This window comes from Macrobrachium nipponense, chromosome 21 (genome assembly GCF_015104395.2).
Source record: "Macrobrachium nipponense isolate FS-2020 chromosome 21, ASM1510439v2, whole genome shotgun sequence".
Taxonomy (NCBI): domain Eukaryota; kingdom Metazoa; phylum Arthropoda; class Malacostraca; order Decapoda; family Palaemonidae; genus Macrobrachium; species Macrobrachium nipponense.
The window spans coordinates 28,553,287-28,577,374 of NC_087212.1; the positions used below are offsets into that span (position 1 = coordinate 28,553,287).

General features: G+C 41.5%; 1 protein-coding gene across 1 annotated transcript in view; it reads left to right on the forward strand.

The window, feature by feature from the left end:
• The first annotated feature begins 215 nt into the window (after nt 1-215).
• Nucleotides 216-24,088, forward strand: part of LOC135197870 (luc7-like protein 3) — an 86,538-nt gene continuing 62,665 nt past the window's right edge. Inside the window, exons 1-3 of the mRNA XM_064225065.1 lie at nt 216-364; nt 16,347-16,427; nt 20,927-20,929. Coding sequence (XP_064081135.1) covers nt 260-364; nt 16,347-16,427; nt 20,927-20,929 — 189 coding nt within the window. The 5' untranslated portion in view covers nt 216-259. The remainder of the gene's footprint in view (nt 365-16,346; nt 16,428-20,926; nt 20,930-24,088) is intronic.

The window sequence follows — 24,088 nt, forward strand, 5'->3', positions numbered from 1 at the left end:
CAAACGTTCAACATTAAAAACCCAATGTCGGTTTTGGGTGAATGAATATGTTAAGTAAATGTTCGATACAGAAGTATGACGCGAATATCTACTAAAGTGCACCCTTTTTCTTTCTGAAGGTAATTATGAATGAGAACATTTTGTTATCCATGAATGACAACAATCTGTAAAGAATCGAACACGACTTGAAATGGAACTGTTTTCGGTTGTCAACGTAAGTTAGCCTCTGAACGCGGAGTTGATCCCATGTGCATACAAGATGGCGACGCAAGCCGCAGCAGCTCTCTTAGATGAGTTAATGGGAAGGTCGCGAAATGTCCTTCCCAACGAAAGAAATTCGAGGTTGCATTGGGACTCTATAGAGGTAATGTATATATTCTCGCTTTGCACAAATTTGTATTGTTAACGTATTACGAGACTCCGTTAGACCGCCAGATCTTCGTTCCTTCATGTTGCGCCGTGTTTGTTTGCCAAGTTTTTGTATTTTGGTTATGATGTATTAAATATTTGATTCATGGTGGGCCTTTTTGATGAAATACATAATAGTCTACATAGATTAGGTTACAGGCCGTGGGCCTACGGTAGGCAAACCTGGTAAAGGCATTGTTTGGCTAAACACTCGGCGCAATGGAAGCAAACCATTCAGGCTAGTTCGGCCTAGGTCTACTAGGTATACTACCTACTACTATTTTGTTGACTACCTACAATCAAGTAGGCTTCATCAAGTGATATTTTAGTGAATCTCGTGCTGTGTAGACTAGGGTTAACCCATACATTAAATTACTTTACACTTTGTTCATAGTCCGTTGGGTCAGAATAGGCTAGGCGAAGTTCAGGCTGCCTTGTAGGACTAGGCTAATCCCTGATGTGGCAGTAGGCCTATTTATAACTACCACCAATCCTAAGCCTATTCAGGTATCGGTACTTAGCCATTTCAAGCCTTTGGAATATATTTGGTTACTAGGGTAAACAACCGACTGGACTGGCCAACCCACTGACTACCGCATTTGTGGCCACCCTCCGAAAAATTACTTTAACACGTCCTGACACTAGAGATGGTCTTCAGTCATGAGGAGTTGGTGGTGAAAGGAACAGCTTGAGAAGAAGAAGAAGAACGATTTGTTTGCAAGCACATGGCTTGAGATAGGATAGTGTTTTAAGAGTGTTTAAGTGTTTCGAAAGTGGTTACAGGGTAGTAGGTAATTTCCAAAAATGGTTAAAGAAAGGATCACTAATAGGCATAAGGATGAGAATCCCAAGGAAGACATTACCTCTGGTTCGGAAGAAGAAACTCTGCCGGACGATTGTGCGATCTGCGAGAAGCAGGTAACAAAGAATCAGTATGGCATCGCTTGTGATTATTGTGACAGCTGGTTTCACAACGGCTGCGTAAAAGTAAGTAAGGAAGAATATAAATTAGTACAGAAAAATAAAAAGCCTCAACTGGTTTTGTGGAAGATGCAATGGAGCTTATAAGAATATGAAAACTGAGAACAGGAAGATGAAGACACTGAGGGATACTTTCGTGCTCAAGATGAGTGCCCTAGAGAGGAGTTATAATGAAACTCAGTGAGGAGCTAAAGGAAGTGAAAAGAGGCTTTAGACAATGAACAGAGAGTAACGAAGTGAGGATTTTAACCCAGTGATTAGAGAAGAGGTGAAGGAATTATGGGAGAAAGAAAAACGTAAAATAATCTTGTTATTTACAACATCAAGGAATGCTTAGAGGGAAATAATGAAACTAGGCTTAGAAATGACACAGAAACCATGTAGCAAGCTGTTCAAAGAGGAACTAGGGCTAAGGGACATTGAAATAGTAGAAGTAAGTAGATTAGGAAGAAATGATAGGATTGCAGGCACCCAATAATGTACTACAGGGAACCAGGATAGAGACAGAGAACCTAGGCCAAGACCTATTTTAGTTAAGATGAAGTGAAAGGGAGAAATGGGCAGTAATAGGGAAAGCCAAGATTCTCAAGGGGAAACAAGAGGTAGGAATACAACAGAATATTCATAGCACCAGACCTAACCTTCAGAGAAAGAGAACAGGATAAGATATTGAGACAGGAACTCAAAGACAAGAAAGAAAGGGGGGAACAGGGATGGTACATCAGAAAGGGTAAACTAATCAGAAATGAAAATTTTCAGAGTCTGGATGGGGCAATAGGAGAAATGTAATAAACGGAGATGAAAATAATACATTAACCAAGGAGCCAAAATCAAAAAAGTTGAAATACAGTTCAAAATATATATGATAAATATACAGTGTTTAACTAGACAAAAGATAGTAGAAATAGAAAGTTTTTTAGACAATGAAAATAAGATATTTTTGTTTAACTGAAACTCACCAGAAACTAGACAAGTTAGCATTAAGTAAAGGTATAAATAAAATAGAAAATATGAGGGAGATGAAAGACAAAAAAGGGGGAGGGTTAATGATGCTATATAGAGACAGTGATAGCACAGAGTTAAACAAGGTGGAGACTATTAGCAAAGACCTACTATATGCTAAATGCAAAATATACAATAATAATAATCCATATTTTATTGTTATACCTATCAGTAGGAAATACAGAGGAGGATAAAAATAGAGATAAAGCAATAAAACTAGAATGCGAAAACATAATGAAAAACATAAACGACCAAGAATCATTACTGATTTTAGGAGGATTTTCAATGGCCATATAGGTTTTCTTAGGCCACCAGAATACAGACAGAAACGGGGAAATAATATTAGAATGGATGAATGAACATAGGCTAATACTACTTATGCAGAAGACAGATGCACTGGGTATACACATGGAGAGAATGCAGATGAAAAGCGTAATAGATTTTGCTTTAGTCAATGAGAAGTTATACAAAAATTTTGAGGAGATGGTAATTGATGAAGACAAAAGGAAATTGATATCTCAGACCATAACCTAATTACCATTCACTTAACATTCAAAGGACAGAACAAGAATCTCAACAAGGGTAAATGGGGGGAAGTAAAATACTTCAAAACAGATGAAGACAACCTAAATGACTTTATAAAAAAATTAGAAGAGACTCCTAATAGATAAAGACATTGACAGAATCACAGATATGGACCTATCAATAAAAGAAGTAGCAGAAGACAAGCTAATGAGAACATACAGGAGAAAGATGCTAGTAGAGGAGAAAGTAGAAGAGCAACCCTGGTTCAGTGAAGAAATAAGAAAAGGTATCAAGGAAAGGAAGGAGAGCTGAATAGGAAGAAAAGGAATGAGAGAGATAATGTCGTAAAAGAAAGTCTAGAGAAGAAATATATGCAAAAGAAAAAAGAAGTGCAGATATTAATAAGAGAAAAGATAACAATATATGAAAAGAAAATAACAGAAGAAATAAAAAGAAACAAAAACAAAGAGCTCTGGGAAAATATTGGTAAGTTAAGAAACAAGCAAAAGCCAAAAAAGAAACTATACACTTATATAATGAACAGGGAAGCAAGCTAAATGAGGCTGAAACAAAGGAAGAATTAGTGAATTATTGAGAACCATTACAGCAAACACGAAAATAATATATGAAATCTGGAACGAAGAGAAAAGGATGGAATATGAAAATGAATTGGCAGCAGAAGATGATATCATAGAATTGGAGACTATAGAGTTCCCAGAAGTACTAGAGACACATGGACCTAGTGATGGAATGCAAAGGAAGATAATCCCAATGCAAGAGCCTGTGATAACCAAGGAAAAAGGTCATAGCTTGTCTAAGTAAGCTCAAAGCTAAAAAAGCTGCAGGCCCAGATGGAATCAAACCAGAGCTTTACAAAGCTTTAAATGAAGAGCAAAACATGTATAGAAGTACTAGTTAGGTGTTACAACAAAGAACTAGAAATCAAAGAAAAGCCTGAATCTTGGAAGAAATCTAGAACAAAAATGATAGAAAAGAAAAGGAAACCAAGGCCTAAGGATTTAAGGCCTATAGCTTACAAATATATCATACAAAGTATTCATGATGCTGATAAAAGACGAATAGAAGCACACCTCAGACTGAATGAACAAGATCCGAATGCCAAGCAGGATTTACAGGAGGGAGTAGGATAGAAGATAACATTCTACACTACAATATGGTGTAGAAGAGAGCTACAGGAATAGAAAACCATTAATAGTAATAGCTATCGATTACAGTAAAGCATTTGACTCGGTAAAACGAGAAGTCATGATTGAAGTTATGAAACAGTTCAAAATACATCCAAAAATCATAGAGGCAGTAGTTAACATATATGAAGGGGATAGCACAATAATAGACCTAGGGGAGGGAGTAGCAGGAAATGGGAATTACAAGTGGGATTAGGCAAGGTTGCACAGGCTCTACTTCACTTTTCAAACTAATGACATATTTAATATTAGAAGAAAAATGGAGGAGGAAGGGAACAGGATTTGAAAATGAACTAGTAAAGATAGGGACACTTTTCTTCGCCGACGATGGATTAGTTCTAGCAAGTAATATAGAAGACGCAAGAAATAAACATAAAGATTTTAATAGATATAGGGAACAAATGTGGGCTAGAAATAAATAGAAAGAAAAGCAGCATCATTATTTTTCAATATGAAAGATAACCAGAAGAGATAGAGAACATAAAGGTAAAGAGGGAGAAACATTACATATTTAGGAATAAAGATAAATGACTCTAGAAATCGTTTAAGCTAACAGAAAAAAGAAATGTTGAATAAAGCACAGAAGTTAGCCAACCTAACCTACTCCGTAATAGAAAAAGCTGCAACAAAGTTCTAATAGGGAAAACATTCTGGAAAAACATAGCTCTACCATCATCTTATACGGAACCAATGTGGTTAATCTAACAGACGCAGAAATAGAAAAATTACAAAGAATAGAGAATGGGGTATATAGGAAAATATTAGGGGCATGTAGAAGTACAGTAGTTAGCCACATTAAGGGGGTAGATAGGAGCTTCTTCAATGAAAAGTAGAATCATGAATGGGAAGATAAGCTATGTAAATAATACTTTAAACGGACGGAAAGAGATACTGAAGAAATTAATTACAGATATGCAAGAAAAGGAAAGAAAATGGTGGAAAACTGTGGAAAAGTACATGCATGAAGTTAAAATAAATTTAAGAAAATTAGAAGGAATGTCCAGAACAGAAATAAAGGACAAAGCCAGAATATGGGACACAGAGAGGTGGAAAGAAGAGTTGGAAAATAAAGTGACTGTGAACATATATAAAACGTGGAAAAGAGAAATAAAAGACGAAGAAATTTATGACAACTCTATGGTTCAGTCCTTCTCTTCAAAGCCAGAACCAACTCTCTTAATTTAAATATAGCAAAAAGGCACCAGAAGGAGAACACCTGTTGTCCTTTTTGCAATGATGCAGTAGAAGACATATTTTCATTTCCTTTTATATTGTGATACTATATAGAGGTTTAACGGGTTAAAGCAATAGGGCTACAACAACCCTATGAAGAGAAGGAAAGTGACGTAGTGGGAAAAATTTCTAGTTTTTTCAGGTAACACGAAATAAGAAAAGAAACCATATACTTGATGTGAAAAAGAGAGAAAAAAGGAAAGAGCTAAACAAATAAACAAACAAAAACAAAAAATACCCAAGACTAAGAGGCGCCGTTGCAAAGGCATTGCCTCGACCCATAACTACTACTACTACTACTACTACCTCTACTCTCCTTTCGAAGTTAGTATTTTCTCCAAAGTTAGAAATTAAGGCCATATTTTAAGATTAAACAGAGGGCAATGAAAAGTGTGACCAAACGCAGTGCACATGATACTTTCGAAATTTTTACTACAGCTAAAAATGTTTTGAAGATTGACGCCATCTCGATGTTTGCGGAGTTGCTTCTGTCAACAAATTTCCCACTTCCTGTGCTAAATCCGCACACCACTTGTACCCATAGACGCTGGGGCACTTTCATCACAACAATCGTAAATACCCACTTTCAACCACTACTTATCCAAGAGAACTATGGCATTCTTTGTGCTCTTCAATTGTTTATCAGTGTTGTCAATTGGTATGTGTTTACTCTCCAAACTGGGCATAAGACTTACACAAAAATTAGAATCATTATTGCATTACTATATCTAGAATTCATGGAAATGGTTTGTAAAGGCATCAGCGTTGGCAAAGATGACTGGGAACCCTAGCACGCATTAAAATTACATTTGATTCAGCCGTACAATTTTTAAAAATTAAAAACAAATTCTTTCATCCATACAATTATAGAATTTTTTTTAAGTCAAAATAGTAATATAGACAAATAAATTAAAAGTGCTAGCAAAAAAGTACAATTTTTGTCATAAACAATTCACTAACCCATTGTCTGCTCGACTCGCGGATTCTGGGTGCCAGACGTACAAAATTATTCCTGCTGTGCCCTTGCTGTAAACAAACTTGCGTATTTTAAGTTGAATTTGGAGTGAATAAAGAATGAAGTGTGTAAAATTAGTCAAATAAGCAGTGTGGTGTTTCAGCTGTGATGGCAGTAAGAATAAAACTTACCGATGACAGGGTAAAAATGCATTTCAGTTCAAAACATGATTGTGGGAATAAGACGTCTCATACTTTCATGGAATGCGGCCACTTCCAGAGAAAGTGCTAGAATTATGCCATTATTTCGTAATTTAGGAGAAAACTTCCTTTGAGAGGAGCATAGAGGTCTTGGTGTGCTGCCTGGATGGGCTACAACTCCTGATTGGTGCTCTGGCAGCAAATTCAAGTATCTTTCAGGAAGGTGGCCGCTATGTTGCTAGTCGGTCATTTACTTTATAGGATAGTATTTTCACTGGAAATAACTTGTCATTTCCCATATAGGAAACTAGATGTTGCTAGTAGCTAACACCAGGATTTTGAGTGAGAAAAATAGAAATTATGATTAAGCCTGTGGCTTGGGAGTTTTTAATGGTAGATCAAAGTACGTAATAGCTCCGCATTGTGGATTTCCTGGGAAATTGACTATGGCATTTTTATTGGTTGCTTATTAAGAATTTACTGTCATTTTTGTTGGTAGAGTGTATTTAACCCTGAGGGCCTAGTACAAAACACTGGTAAATAAATATTACCCCAATCCCTGATGGCTTTCTTATTTGTGGGACCGTTCCTGGCAGGCTGTGTGGAGTTGTTACGTAAAAATACCTTTATCATTGATAGCGCAATTGTACTGACTTGTTAAGCTAGGAATGGGAGTTTGGAGGGTCTGCCTTCCTAATTATTAATAGCCACAACCTGAAACTAGGGTGCTGATTATCTGTGGAATTGTTCCATCTCAAGGACAGTATGTAACTTTGCAGTGCTCTGCCCTTCAGCCTCTGTCACACATGATTTGCCCTTAACCTTTCACGTAACTTGATCTAAGTTGCTGTGCCCAAACTGTCCTGGAAGTGTGCCCCCAACTTGACTGTACCTTGTGCTATAAGTTGTAAAGAATCAAGTGTGGGGATGCTTGCTTTACCTCAGAACTGTACAAATATTCATCCACCTTCACTTCAGACTTCCTCTGGCTCTCCCACCAGGCACCTCCATCTTCATCACTCTCCTTCTACATATGTCTCAGCCTTAATCATCACATGGCCATATACTGTAATTTTCTTTCAAGGGCCATTTTCGATAGTGCTAAGACTTTTATAAGTTTTGTTCCCCATATTCCCTTGACCCTAATAATTTTTGTCACTAAGCATTTTCAACTCTTACCACATCCAATATCTGCTCTTGTGCTTTCTTTAGCAGGCATGTTTCTCCTCCATATATCAATGCTGGTCTCATTACTGTGTTTTACACTACTCATTTAACCTTTTTGTTGATTCTGTTGTGACAAGACACCTGACGTCTTCCATTAATGAACCAAGATACTTGAATTTTTTTATCTACTGATCTTTAATCGTCTGCCTTCCAGTACCTTCCTCCATTGCTCTACTTTTAACTCTACCCATCTGTTGGTGCTGATAACATCCATTTTTTAACTAGACCAATTCACCAACACCCAGGAAAAAGTCAGTGCTGTTAATTAATAAAAACCCAAGACCCTGTAGTAAAGGCTACATATCCCACAGTTGGTGCAGCAGTAGTGTAAAATCTGTCATTCTTTTTTCCCCATGTATATATGTAGCATTATTTCAGAGCAAGTTTTGATCAAGGTCTCTTAACCTGTTAAATTCCGTAATGAATGCAACAGTTGGGTGAAACCAATATACATACTATAAATTGAGGTATACAATTATAATAGTCATATTTTACTTAAGGATATTAATTCTACCACAACTTATGGTGAAGTATGGAAAGGAAAAGAGGGAGTAAACAGAGAGACCTGCAAACAATTGGACACAGACTGGACTGTGAAGCGGGATTTAACAGAGCAGGAAGAAGCTTAAGATTAGATGAAATAGTAAGTTAAGATGAAATAGAGAAGGATACCTTGACTGCAGGTAAATTTAAATGTCCCATTTGTAGATAGAGCAAAAATGTAAGATAGCTTCTTAGAGCTACAGTAAGGAAAGTGGAATTGTTTTTGGCACCAGTAAGGAAAGTGGAATTGTTTTTGGCACCAATAAGGAAAGTGGAATTGTTTTTGAAAAGGTACCACATATGTTAAGATTAATGACAAGGGTGCTGTTGAAAGATCATTTGAATTTAGAATTGTCAGAGAAATTCTAGTGTCTAGAGTATGGATAAAAGATTTGGGGATACAAAGTGAAGATTGTTTGGACACGGAAAATAAGAACTCTTAAGAATGTCTACACTAATGGATGTAGCAGGACGTTAAGTTGTTGGTAGGCCCAAGAAATCTTTGGGAAATGGATAAATCAAGTCCTAGACCTGATGGGAGTTCAGGTAGTAAGGGTGTAAGACAAAAGACTATAAAGAGAATTAATTTCACTAGTATCCCCATGAAGGAATAAGCTGACTTGAAAATATAAGCAAAGATATTTATGTATTAGCTTTATAATAAAAGTAATAAATCATTTATCCTACAGGGCAAAGCTTGTAACAAAATAAAAAATTGCATCATTAAATCTAAGGTAGTACATATATAATTTTAGAACCACATGCCACTGCAGAACCTGCTCTCAGATTTTAACAAAACTCCTTTTTTAACTCTACTATATGGATATCTGTAGGTAATTTTAAGTGGCACCAATTCATTTTGCATTTTCCTTATCCTCTGTAGGGGTAATGTCGTCGGTGCACTGTAGGCATTACGTACTTATGTTATTTGCAGCGTGCCTTCAGCCCTGACTGCAACCCCCTTTGTTCCTTTTACTGTACCTCCTTCATGTTTTCTTTCTTCCATCTTACTTTCCACCCTATCCTAACAGATTCATAGTGCAACCGGGGTTTTTTGTACATGAACTTTCCTGTCAGACATATACTTAGCTTACGTCTCTGACGTCACGACAGAATTCAAAACTCGCGGCTAACGCGACAGGTAGGTCAGGTGATCTACCTTACCCGCCGCTGGGAGGCGGGTGTAAGAACCATCATACCTTTCTTGCCAGATTTTTTCTGTCGTCGGTGTCGACCACACCTGTTGTCGGTACCTCTTGACAGTTGGATTCTTTTCTCGTTTTCGCCCTGGATTGTTTCTACGGACTTTTGGTGAAGTACCCGATCTTTTGGCCTGGCTTTCGCGATTTGTGGACAGTTATTGGACTTTTCTTTGGATTTTTCTTTGGATTTTTCTTGGATTCATGATGTCTGATGTTGATACTAAGAAAACTGCTATGTTTAGAGTTTGTTGTATGACTGAGTGTAAGGTGAGGCTACCGAAAGCTGCGGTAGACCCTCACACGGTATGTTTGAAGTGTAGAGGGAATGAATGCACCTTTAATAACCCTTGTAATGAATGTGAAAAGCTGAATGAGGATGAATAGAAGTCTTTGTCTTCCTACTTGAGGAAGCTTGAAAAGGATAAAGTTAGGAAAGCTTCTTCCAGGAGCAGTAGTAGATCTCGTATTAGCGAGTTGGATGTAAGTAATCCTATTTTAGAAGTAGCTCCTTTGTCAGTTTCAGCTCCTGCTCCCTGCACCGAAGCCGAAGATGCGCCTTCGGAAGTGGCCTCAATGAAAGCCACCATTCGCAGTATGGAGAGGAAATGAACACAAGCACCTAGAAGGTAAAGTTATTCCAATAGTGATTTGTGGCGTGAACCCAGTGCAGTGGAGGGTGCGTCTGATCGGCTCCCTAATGCTTCCAGGCCTAGACCTCTTCCAGACTCCCAGTCCCAGTGGAGGAGGAAAGTCGAAAGCCGCAGGAAGGTTAGGGAGCATCCCCAACGGTCAGGCGTCCCCTCGGTAGCTCCTGTTGATCGTTCCCAGGCTACCTTGGATCGCTCCAAGAGAGAAATTTTGCGCCAGTGCTTCTCGTCGTCGCCTTCGCCTTCTCCTAAAAGAGGATTGGAGCTCTTCGGAAGCCTCGCGCCCTTCGAAGAGAGCCTGGAACGCTCCCTGCGCCCGCCCTTCCAGCCCTGAAGTTTTTTCGGAAGAGCCTGAGGTGGAAGCGAAGAAGCGTAAGAGATCTCAGGAGTATTGTTCCCCGAGCGGAGATCGAGCCTCGTCTCCTGTTCACGAGTTTGTGAATTCTCCTGCAAGGGTGTTGGCTAACCTTCAGGCGCAGATTTCGGCTCTGGCTGGCTCTCTTTGCGTGTCTTCTCGTCGTAGGAAGGACGTCTCGCTTCCTGTAAAGAAGTCCAGGCTCCCCTCTCCTGACTCTCGCTATTCGACGGAAGAGGCGCGCTCACCTGTGCGTTCGGATTCTCGCAGGAGGCTTTCTGCCTCGGACAAGATCACATCTGCGTCTAAGCGACATTCGCCTGACAGACAAGTTTCTCCTTCGGACAAGGAGCAAACTGCGCGTAGGAGATCCTCACCCTACAGACGCTCTTCTCGAGACAGGATCGCTCCCCTTGACAGGCGCCAAGAGCCTAGTAGGCACTACTCACCTCGTAGCCGCTCCTCGTCTCGCCTCCACTCTCCGGTTGACAAGCGCCCTAAATCGGACAGGCGCCCTTCGCTGGACAGGCGTCAAGAGCTTGTTAGGCGCGTTTCGCCTGGCAGGCGCTCTTCTCCCGACTTTTACTCGCCTCGAGTCAGGCGCCGAGAGCCTAGCAGGCGCTTCTCCCCTGGTAGGCGCTCACCTAGTAGGCGCTCGTCGCCAGAGATTCTCTCGCCTCAGTTCAGGCGCCAAGAGCCTGGTAGCGCTTTTCGTATGGCAGGCGCCGTTCGCCTGGTAGCCGCTCTCCTTTGGATAGGCGCCAAGAGCCTGATAGAAGTTCTTCTTCAAACAGGCGCTCTGCACCTGACTGCCGCCTACTCCTATTAGGCTTCAAGGATCTGGGAAACGCACTCCTCCAGACAAGAAGGATGTTGCAAGTAGACACTTGCCTGAAGCATTGTCTCCAAGACGTATACGTCTAACTTCCTCTAGAGACTCCTTTAAGATAGTCGCGCCTCTAAGGATCAGGAGGGCTCTTCAGCTCAGGAGGAACAGGACCCCTCAGAAGAAGAAGGACCAAAAGACGCCTCAGTTTCCTCCTATAAGAAACTAACAGAGTTACTCCTGCAAGAGTTTGGAGATATCCTTTCTCCTGTGGCTCCCCCTTCTCCTCTTTCGTTATTCTCCACTTCGAAGACGTCGAAGGTTTCGTCTTGTTGTAAGGATGAACCTACTGTTTCCATGAAGAAGGCGCTGAGAGGTTTTGGGAATGGCTTCCTTTCATAAGGAAGAAGAGAAAGGGAAGACGGTTTTTTCTTTCCCTCCGTCTAAAACTGACCGGCAGATTGGGATTCTGGTACGAATCGGGAGAACCTTTAGGCCTCGCTCTCCCTTCGTCTGCGGACTCGGACTTCTCTTCATTAGTGGATGCTGCTCGTCGTTCCGCCCTCTTGTCCGCCAAGACTACTGGGGTAATGAACGAACTTGACCACTTACTGAAGGGAATGTTCCGAGTCCTGGAAGTTTTCAACTTCCTTGATTGGTCTTTAGGTGTTCTGGCTAATAAGACCAAGACCCCAGATGCTCTGTCTTCTGAAGATCTTAACTGTGTACTCACTTGCATGGATAAAGCAGTGAGAGACGGATCGAGTGAAGTCTCCTCACTGTTTGGAGCTGGAGTGCTTAAGAAACGGTCGGTCTACTGTTCGTTTCTCACGAAGGCAGTGTCTCATGCACAAAGGGCCTCGCTCTTGTATGCTCAACTCTCTCCTCTTCTGTTCCCCAAGAAAATTATCCAAGATGTCTCGAGTGCCCTTTCAGCTAAGGCTACTCAGGACATGTTAGCCCAGGCGGCCAGGAAACCTCGCTCTGTCTTCCAACCCAAGACCAAGAAAGAGACTCCTCTGAGACAGGAGCCCTTTCGAGGAGGACCCGCTGTCAGAAGTTCTGCAACCAGAGGGACTAGACCTTTTAAGAGAGGTAAAACCTTCTCTAAGTCAGTCAGAGGGAAGAAATAGCGGTCAAGGACTCCAGACATCAGTGGGTGCCAGACTACTGAAATTTGCCGACGTCTGGGCCCACAAAGGGCAGACAATTGGTCCCTATCGATTGTCAGCAAAGGATACCTCATTCCCTTCTCGTCAAGACCACCATTGACGACAACTCCGAGGGAGTTGGTAGCCAAGTACAAGGACCCCATCATGAATCAGCCCTTTCTCTAGCAGTAGATCTCATGCTAGAGAAGGAGGCTATAGAACTAGTGAAAGATCCCCGCTCTGCGGGCTTTTACAACAGACTTTTCCTAGTTCCGAAGAACTCAGGAGGATGGAGACCGGTGTTGGATGTAAGCGCCCTGAACGTCTTTGTGGAAAAGAGGAAGTTCGCCATGGAGACAACTTCCTCAGTGTTAGCGGCTCTTCGTCCAGGGGACTGGATGGTGTGTCTAGACCTTCAGGACGCTTACTTTCATGTGCCGATCCATCCTTCTTCACGGAAGTATCTAACGATTCATGATGGGAGGAAACATCTTCCAATTCAAGGCCTTGTGCTTCGGCCTATCAACTGCACCCCAAGTTTTCACGGGGTTAATGAAAAACGTGGCGCAGTGGCTACATTTGGAGGGAGTGAGGGTGTCGCTTTATCTCGACGACTGGCTAAATCAGAGCAGAGTCTCAAGAAAGATGTCTGGAGGACCTTCAAAAGACCCTTACATTGGCAAGTTTGCTGGGACTTCGGTGAACTTCCAGAAGTCTCAATTAATCCCAGTCAAGAGAGGATCTATCTGGGGATTCGGATAGCTTCTCTGGCTTTTCGGGCCTTTTCCGTCGCCAGAGAGGATAGCTCGTTGCTACGAGAAAATAACGACCTTCCTAGAGAAAGATGCATGCACAGCGAGGGAGTGGATGAGTCTGCTGGGACACTCTCCTCGCTGGAGCAATTCGTTTCTCTTAGGAAGGTTGCATCTCAGGCCTCTACAGTTCTTCCTATACCAGAACTGGAGGCGTCTCTCCCTAGATCTGGAGTTCTCCTTCAAGATCTCAAGGGAAATCAAGAGAGACCTTCGGTGGTGGAACAACCCACTTCGATTTGTGGAAGGAATGTCTCTCTACATGCCGAACCCCAGCCATGTGTTGTTTTCCGACGCATCGGAGGCAGGTTGGGGAGCGACACTCGGGACAAGAGAAGTGTCAGGCACCTGGAAGGGGGATCAGGTGTCCTGGCACATCAACAAGAAAGAGTTGATGGCAGTCTGGATGGCATTGAAAGCCTTCGAACCCCACGTCCGAAATGCAAGTAGTGCAGGTCAATTCGGACAACACAACAGCCTTGGCGTACATCAAAAAACAGGGGGGGACGCACTCCTTCTCCCTGTACGAAACAGCAAGGGATCTTCTGCTGTGGTCTCAAACAAGGAAGATCAGTCTTCTCACCAGATTCGTACAGGGAGAAAGGAACGTCAGGGCCGATCTCCTGAGCAGGAAGAATCAACTCCTGCCTTCCGAGTGGACCCTCCACTCAGAAGTATGCCAAGACCTGTGGAGAAGATGGGGCAGACCTCACATCGATCTCTTTGCAACAGCAAAGAACGCAAGAATCGAACTTTACTGCTCCCCGATCTCAGACCCAGGAGCAGTATCAGTGGATGCGTTTCTCCTAGATTGGACAGGGCTAGACGTCTACGCCTTTCCCCCCTTCAAAGTACTAGGACAAACCCTCAAGAAATTTGCTATCTCGGAGAGGACAAGAATGACGCTAGTAGCTCCGTTCTGGCCCGCCCAAGATTGGTTCACAGAGGTACTGGAATGGTTGGTGGACTTTCCAAGAGCACTTCCACAAAGACAAGATTTGCTCAAACAACCCCACTTCGACAGGTATCACAGAAACCTCCCCGCTCTCAATCTGACTGGCTTTCGACTGTCAAAAGTCTTGTCAGAGCGAAGGGGTTTTCGACAAAAGCTGCTAAGGCTATCGCCTCAGCTAGAAGACCTTCGACCCTTAAAGTCTACCAGTCGAAGTGGGACGTCTTTCGCCGTTGGTGCAGGAACCAGAAGTTTTCCTCTTCCAGTACCTCTGTGACTCAGATAGCAGATTTCCTAGTTTTCCTCAGAGAAAAATGCGGTTTGGCAGTATCTACTATCAAAGGATACCGAAGCATGCTGGCTGCGGTATTCAGACATAGGAATTTAGATCTTTCGAATAACAAAGATCTTCATGATCTATTAAGATCTTTTGAATCTTCCAAGAAAACCTCGAGCGAAGTTCCAAGTTGAATCTGGATGTGGTTCTTCGTTTCCTGAGGTCCGCTAGGTTTGAACCACCACATTTAGCCTCCTTCAAAGATCTCACGAGGAAAGCTCTCTTTCTCATGGCTTTAGCATCAGCCAAAAGGGTTAGTGAGATTCATGCCCTAGAAGGAAGGGTAGGTTTCAAAGGAGATTCCGTGGTTTGTTCCTTCCTTCCTTCGTTTTTGGCAAAAATGAGAACCCCTCAAATCCGTGGCCAAGGAACTTTGAGGTTCGTGGTTTATCTGCCATAGTAGGGGAAGAACCTGAAAGAACTCTTTGCCCTGTTAGGAGTTTAAAATACTACCTTCAGAAGAAGAAAACCCTTAAGGGCATTGAGGATAGACTATGGTGCTCTGTAAAGGACCCCAGCAGACCATTGTCGAAAAATGCGCTGTCTTTCTTCATTAGAAGTGTTGTGAAAGAAGCACATAAAGCTTGTAATGAGGAACCTTTCAAGATCCTAAAGTCAAGGCTCATGAAGTAAGAGCAATTGCCACTTCCTTGGCCTTTAAGAAGAATATGTCTCTTCAGAATCTGATGAAAACTACATTCTGGAGATGTAATTCAGTATTCGCCAACCACTACCTAAAAGACGTCAGTATTACGTATGACGAGTGCTTCGCGTTAGGCCCGTACGTATCGGCGGATTCGGTGCTGGGGCAGGGAGCTGGAACATATCCTTAGTAGTTTTTTCCCTTGTTTTTTTGGTAATTGAGTTCATATGGTTGTATGAAAAATGATGCAGGTAGGCATCTTTTTTCGTTTCGTAATGCTAATAACGTTAGTTTGGTTAGGTGATCGGATTTGGTTTGAAGCTCCCTGCGTTGGTAGTGGACAGGTTCTGTCATAGAAGAGGGCGAACCCCCATTGACATGATCCGACTTGGATTCTACTAAGTAAGCGGATATCAAGTCCCGTTAGTAGACCCAAAGAGTCTTTTCAGCTGTAGGTCACGCCCTCGCTGTAGCTCTTATGGCTATGCAGACTAATAGACAGTATCTATGAAGTCTTCAGCCTAAACAGGTAAGAACCAAGGTTATTTTTATCCTACAACAGGTGTTGTTTACCTTTTCTTTGTTATTTTCTGTCTTGTACCCTCCACCAAGGGTGTCAATCAGCTAAGTATATGTCTGACAGGAAAGTTCATGTACAAAAATGATATTGTTATTTTACAATAAAGTTTTGTACATACTTACCTGGCAGACATATACGATTGATGGCCCGCCCAGCCTCCCCTCAGGAGACAGGTATAAGAGAGAAAAAATCTGGCAAGAAAGGTATGATGGTTCTTACACCCGCCTCCCAGCGGCGGGTAAGGTAGATCACCTGACCTACCTGTCGCGTTAGCCGCGAGTTTTGAATTCTGTCGTGACGTCAGAGACGTAAGCTAAGTATATGTCTGCCAGGTAAGTATGTACAAAACTTTATTGTAAAATAACAATATCATTTTTTCCCCCCCATGTTACACCTTTCAAACCTTTTACTGTTAATTTCCATTTCAGCACTTGATGACCTCATCAGTCTCAGTGCTTGGCCTTTGGCCTAAATTCTATATTCAATTCAATTAATTTTCTTATTATTTAACTGTGTAACCACAATATTTTAGCATGGTATTTAGTTCTTTGTTTTATTCCAGGTCTGCCGTCATTTTTTGGTCAAGTTCTGTCCTCATGACTTATTTACCAACACAAAATCAGACCTTGGGCCATGTGAAAAGGTAGGTGGTGTTTTTGTCATCAGTATATTTGCAAGTAAAGATAGTTTTTTTGTATTCAATTTCCAAGTGAATGTGAATTTATAATTAGTAAGTTTTCTGCATGAAACTTCTCAGTGAATATGGGTTTATAATTAGGAGTGTAGTACTTTTAAAGAGGAACTTCTGGTAAATAGCCGTTAAATTTTGTCAAACATGTTATTGTTATAATACAATTAAGTTTGTTCATACTTACCTGGCAGATATATATATAGCTGTATTCTCTGAAGTCCGACAGAATTTCAAAATTCGCGGCACACGCAGTGGGCGGCCAGGTGGTAGTACCCATTCCCGCCGCTGGGAGGCGGATATCAGGAACCATTCCCATTTTCTATTCATATTTTATCAGTGCCACTGTCTCCTGAGGGGAGGTGGGTGGGCACTTTAATTATATATATCTGCCAGGTAAGTATGAACAAACTTAATTGTATTATAACAATAACATGTTTGACAAAATTTAACGGCTATTTACCAGAAGTTCCTCTTTAAAAGTACTACACTCCTAATTATAAACCCATATTCACTGAGAAGTTTCATGCAGAAAACTTACTAATTATAAATTCACATTCACTTGGAAATTGAATACAAAAAAACTATCTTTACTTGCAAATATACTGATGACAAAAACACCACCTACCTTTTCACATGGCCCAAGGTCTGATTTTGTGTTGGTAAATAAGTCATGAGGACAGAACTTGACCAAAAAATGACGGCAGACCTGGAATAAAACAAAGAACTAAATACCATGCTAAAATATTGTGGTTACACAGTTAAATAATAAGAAAATTAATTGAATTGAATATAGAATTTAGGCCAAAGGCCAAGCACTGAGACTGATGAGGTCATCAAGTGCTGAAATGGAAATTAACAGTAAAAGGTTTGAAAGGTGTAACATGAGGGGGAAAAAATGATATTGTTATTTTACAATAAAGTTTTGTACATACTTACCTGGCAGACATATACGATTGATGGCCCGCCCAGCCTCCCCTCAGGAGACAGGTATAAGAGAGAAAAAATCTGGCAAGAAAGGTATGATGGTTCTTACACCCGCCTCCCAGCGGCGGGTAAGGTAGATCACCTGACCTACCTGTCGCGTTAGCCGCGAGTTTTGAATTCTGTCGTGACGTCAGAGACGTAAGCTAAGTATATGTCTGCCAGGTAAGTATGTACAAAACTTTATTGTAAAATAACAATATCATTTTTTCCCCCCCATGTTACACCTTTCAAACCTTTTACTGTTAATTTCCATTTCAGCACTTGATGACCTCATCAGTCTCAGTGCTTGGCCTTTGGCCTAAATTCTATATTCAATTCAATTAATTTTCTTATTATTTAACTGTGTAACCACAATATTTTAGCATGGTATTTAGTTCTTTGTTTTATTCCAGGTCTGCCGTCATTTTTTGGTCAAGTTCTGTCCTCATGACTTATTTACCAACACAAAATCAGACCTTGGGCCATGTGAAAAGGTAGGTGGTGTTTTTGTCATCAGTATATTTGCAAGTAAAGATAGTTTTTTTGTATTCAATTTCCAAGTGAATGTGAATTTATAATTAGTAAGTTTTCTGCATGAAACTTCTCAGTGAATATGGGTTTATAATTAGGAGTGTAGTACTTTTAAAGAGGAACTTCTGGTAAATAGCCGTTAAATTTTGTCAAACATGTTATTGTTATAATACAATTAAGTTTGTTCATACTTACCTGGCAGATATATATAATTAAAGTGCCCACCCACCTCCCCTCAGGAGACAGTGGCACTGATAAAATATGAATAGAAAATGGGAATGGTTCCTGATATCCGCCTCCCAGCGGCGGGAATGGGTACTACCACCTGGCCGCCCACTGCGTGTGCCGCGAGTTTTGAAATTCTGTCGGACTTCGGAGAATACAGCTATATATATATCTGCCAGGTAAGTATGAACAAACTTAATTGTATTATAACAATAACATTTTGTTCATGAAACTTACCTGACAGATATATATATAGCTGAATCCCACCTTCGGATGGTGGGAAGAGACAGAAAAGGATTTTTAGGAAACTAAATTAAGTAGATGATATACATCTTGGTTCCTCACCTGTTAGCATAGCCGACTTCGTGATTACTGTCACCAAAGTCTGCTTCTGCGTTACTAGAGTTGCCAGCGAGGTAGAGACCTGTAATGCTGGTGCGCTCTAGATGATCTGTCAACGGGGGCGTGACCACAATGTGACTAGACCATATGACCATACTTCTGAGGGCAACGAAGCTAAAACCACCACCTGACCTAACCTATCAAAGTTAGTTCCATAACTTCTAGGCTAAATAAAAGGAACGCGCCTCAAGCGACCAACCCTTCAAAGTTAAAAGCACACCTATCCCTTTTCTATAGGATAGGATTCGTGTTGCTTCCTGCCCCCAATAATATATCTACAGATATGTATGGTCCTAGCGACTTACAGATCTCAAATGTCGTCTTCACATCCCGTCGGGAGTGTGAAGCGAACACAGAGTTGTTTCGCTAAAGCGTGGCACTCAGGATGTTACTGAGTGTCATGCTCTGTTGAAATGCTTCCGAGGCCGCGCCCTCACCTCTTGAGCATTCATGTGAAGAAAAAATCTCAAATCTTTATGCAAACATAATGAATGAGACTTCTTAAAAGAACTCCTTGACTATAATGCCAGGGTGTTCTTGGACATGAACCAGTCTGGTCTTTTTACGGAACACCACAGATTGTCCGTTGACCTCGACTTTCTATAGTTTTATCAAGATAAAACTTGAGAGACCCGACAGGGCACAGGACTCTCTAATGCCCTTGCCCAATAATTTGTGCCATACCCTTGGTCTCCAAGCCTTCGGGTCAAGGGTTAGACAGGTTTTCGTTCTTATCAAGAATGGAAGGCTTAGAGGACAGACCGCATTATGTCCTTTAAAGCCAAAACCTCTGATGATGGCTAAAACCTCACTAACCCTCTTTGCCGTGGCTAGAGTGGTTAGAATGTTAGCCTTTCTGGTCACGTGTATTAAGTTCGCAGAAAGGATAGGTTCGAAATGCTTTTGGCATCAGAAACTCGGACTACGTCTAAGTTCCATGCCGGAACCTTCGATCCACAGAATTTCAAGATCTCCACAGACCTCAAAGATCGTGAAGCTTTGTTGTTTGACAGAACCGAATCTCTGAGCCTAGAGGCCGTCCACAACATATTTGCATATTCTACAATAGTTAGGACTTCTAGCTTATCTCATACTTCAGACGGAAAGATAGAACCATAAAGAAATTCACAGAGGTCGAGGTGGAGGAACAGTCATTTTCCCTTCACTATCTCCAGAAACGGCCCCCTCCGATTGAACACTGAAAATAGGCAGCACTGCTTTGCCTTGGCCAAGAGACTGCCATTAATCTTGAAGATCTTATCGCTTCTCGATAGTCTGAACGCCTTCAGACTCAGAGAGGAGAGATATTAGATACTCCACTAAGTGACGATGTTAGATTACACCGATTCTCTCGGGAAGGGTCTTTGGACAATTCTCTCTGAATTACATGACCTCTGTGAATCCAACCTCTTAAAGGCCAACATGGTGGCGACTAATGCTAATCCTCTAGGATCATGAATATGGGAACAACTTAAGAGGAAGCTCCTTCGTCTTCAATATTACGAAAAACTTAACGAAAGGACGCCCTCAGTCTCTCCTCAACTTTCGACATACTTCTAAGTGAGGATTACTCAGACGTCAGTAGTTGTTGCCTTCGATCGAGAAGACCCGCACGGACGTGCACTAGCTTAACGAACCTCTTGAGGATCGTTACGTTCCGTGCCCAAGCCCATAACCAACTCTCTCTTCTTGAGCTTATGAGAGAGCTGAGAAATTATCCGAGATGATTTGGACTACTCGATCAAAACTCACCCTTCGAGGAACTGGAGAGCCGACCAAATTGGCTTCCAATTCTTTCAGACAATGTGCCAGGACATCTGTTCCTCTGTTCGGATGTCTGGCACCCTCTCGCTATCACCCAAGGTGATCCTCAAGCCGTTGAGAGAAAAATAGAATTATTACTAGATCTTTGATGTTATTCCAATTTCTCCGTGAGGAAAAACTGTAGAGGTCTGAATTGCTGTTTATTCAGGGAAAACAAGCTTCTCCAGCGAGGAATGGTCCCCAGCAAACTCATCCATTCCCTCACTCAGCCTGCTTCCTTCCCTAAATAAGGCTGCGCTTTGCATAAGCAGGAGAGCATTATTATAGTGCTATGCCGCGGTAGACTCGTACAGAATTCTGTTACCGTGCGGTAAAACCGCACCGAACAGGTATAAGAGATATCTTGTTGAAATTTTCTAAGTAAACGGAAGGCATGTTCATTCATGATTACTAGAAATTTCCTCAACCCGAGGCTAAAATCCATGATTGTAGGGCAGAGAGACGGCTTAGTCAGCCATTCCCGCAGGGGAGAGAGACGTAACCAACCGCGCATGTCACAGAGCTAGCCGGTACTGCGTAGATCACAGTAACAGCAGCCTTGTTCATTCATCGTCTCGCACTATCTGCCTGAGTTGCCAGCTACTCCCTTTACGAAGGAATAGGTATGATATTATCGAGCAAAAGGAAACTCTCAAGCAGGCATATTTAAACGAAACAGAATTCGCTAAATACAGAAGCTGAGTTGGTGTTGTCGTAACAAAACTTGAAGAGTTGTTCTTACTACGAAAACTCTTGGAAGGTTGAAGGGAGTGTCAATTAAATACATTAGAACAACAGTTCTTTCGGCTTCTATCCGCAGAGGTAAATACGATATGCGTATATGACTTGACCCATGCGTTAGCAAAATGACGCAAAGATAAACTACGTAAGTATTGTAGTAATTTGAACATCGAATTTTCTACTAAATCTTTCCTCGACGAGGAAGAGAGAAAGAAAGGAAAACGACTGTCCAAGTTCTAATGAATGAGACTTTTTAAAAGAACTCCTTGACTCTTTGCCAAGAGAAGGGAGTAATATTCGAATAGAGATCATCAAGTGAGAACCGAGGATCGAAAAGGACCGTTCAATGTTCTTATGATATTGGACATAAGACTTCCTGGATCTAGTCTACAAGTCTTTTTCTTACTCCTCGGATGAGCCTCTGAAAATGAATAAGAGCTCTTCCGAAATTTGTTAATGAGTTTATCCGCTTAAACGATAAAAACGTTAAAATCTGTCAATGAGAACTACCCCATTTATGAGGGGTCCCCACTTAAATGACAAAACTTTTAGTATCTTGACAATGGGGAAAACGTCCTTACCTGACAAAACAATTGGCAGTTTGCTAATAGGGGAAAACCCTTTAACATGACCGAAAGTCACCCAGGAATCCGAGTATATAATCTTCCCGATTCTCAGAGAAATCGATGAAGAGGCAAGAGGGATCGAAGAAAAAATTCGGGTATGTCTCTCCGCTAACTCCGAATCCTTTTTTAAAAATTTCTGTAAAGGAATGTCCTGTGGAGAGTCCTGAAAAAACCTCTTGACGAGCGTTTAGAAAGCGTCAAGCGTCCTAAGAAACGTCCTGAACAGCAAATAAGACGCCGTCTACAAGTCTTTTCTCTCGCAAAGCGTCCTGCCGAGCTTCCACCGAAGCGTCCTGGCGAATGTCCACAAAAGCGTCCTGCTGAGCGTCCTCAAAAGTGTCCTGCTTAGCGTCCTGGAAAGCGTCCTGCTGAGCGTCCTCAAAAAACGTCCTGCTTAGCTGCAAGCGTGTCTGAGCAGAGAACACCAAGTCTTCTGAACGACATTTCAGAGAGGATCTTGTTGAGCGCCCTGATGCATGCAAGGCCCGCCAAGAGGCGTCCTGGCGAGCGACCTTGCCAACATCTCAATGTTATGACGAACCGCGTTTCTCATAAGCTCAAGAAGAGAGAGTTGGTTATGGGCTTGGGCACGGAACGTAACGATCCTCAAGAGGTTAGTTAAACTAGTGCACGTCCGTGCGGGTCTTCTCGATCGAAGGCAACAACTACTGACGTCTGAGTAATCCTCACTTCGAATATTTTCAAGGGACGTCCTCATGCGAGTCTCCATGGAGAGCCGCACGCTGCTCCTGAAGTGTGTGAACACTAAAGGAAGACGTACGTCTTTCGTCTTCAAGACGGGCCTTAAAGACCTTCATACCTTCTTACAAAGACAGTGGCCGCCTGTGCGACAACTTGCGTCTTAGTAATGCAAAAGAACATCTCCAGAAACGCACTCGGCAAAGGAACGCTGAGCGTCCGAAAGACACTCTCGCAAGGTGCTTGCCGAGCGTCCTGGAGAAGGTTTCTACTAATAGTACGTCGAGCACCTTCAAAAGCTTCTTCACGTCTAAATTGCCCTTCTTATGCCGAACCAGAGACATAAGTTGTTTGACTGTGCAAAGCAGCTTGCCGGACGTCAAACTTATCAGCTTGCTTTTTCGAAGTAAAGTGAACGTTACATAACGTATACGGAGCGCCATGAGGAGAGGAGACGAATACTGAGTTGCTCCTCCAAAAGGTGGAATCAAGAATGTCCTTGATTACCATATTCTTTTGGAATGCTAGCTAGGTTGAAACAGCTCTAACTTCATGAGCGTTCACTCGCAGGAGGCTCAAATCACTCTTCTGGCAAGATGAATGAGCCTCCTTAATATGTCCCTTAGGAAAAGAGGCAGTGCATTCTTCGAAAAGGGTAAATGTGGTCTCTTCCTGAGCACCATAAATTACCCGAAGGACCTCTTGCTTCCTTCGTTTATGTAAATAAAATTTGAGAGCCCTGACAGGGCACAGGACTCTTTCATCCTCTCGTGACGAGAGAGAGGACGTGAAGCGTCCTCTTCTCTAAAGCTTCTTAACCCTCTTAAGCCGAAGCCCTAAAAATCAAAACCTCTCCTGTATGCTGGCGCCGGTTTGGAGTGAGCGCGGAATCGGAAAAAATAATTTTTTCAAAAAATCACAGCGCGCTTAGTTTTGAAGATTAAGAGTTCATTTTTGGCTCATTTTTTTGTCATTGCTTGAAGTTTAGTATGCAATCATCAGAAATGAAAAATAATATTATCATATGTAAATAATGCGATATATGGTAGCGAAAAAAAAAAATTCATAGATAATTGTATTCAAATCACGCTGTGCAAAAAACGGTCAAAGCTAACGAATTAATTTTTTTTTCGTTGTATTTTACACTAAATTGCAATCCTTTTGATATATAATACATAGTAAAACAATAAAAGCAACACCGGAAAAATATTATCACAAAATGATGTACGAATTCGTAACGCGCGGACGTAAAAAAATATTATTTTCAAAAATTCACTGTAATTCTAAATATTGTTCTAGAGACTTCCAATTTTTTTCAAAACTAAGAAAAATGATTGAATATTACGGTACTGTAAGAGTTTTAGATTAGAATTGCAGATTTCGACCATTTCGGACGAGTTAAATTTGACCGAATGTCGAAATTTTTATATATATATATTTTTTTATATGCACATTTCGGAGATGGAAAAAGCTACAACCTTCAATTATTTTTTATGGTATTCTTCATGAATTTGCGCACATTTTGATATATGAAACTCTATAAAAAGGCTAATATGAAAAGGGGCAAATATTAGGATAATGCGATGTACGTATTTCGGAGACTTGCGGCCGCGAATCGGCGCG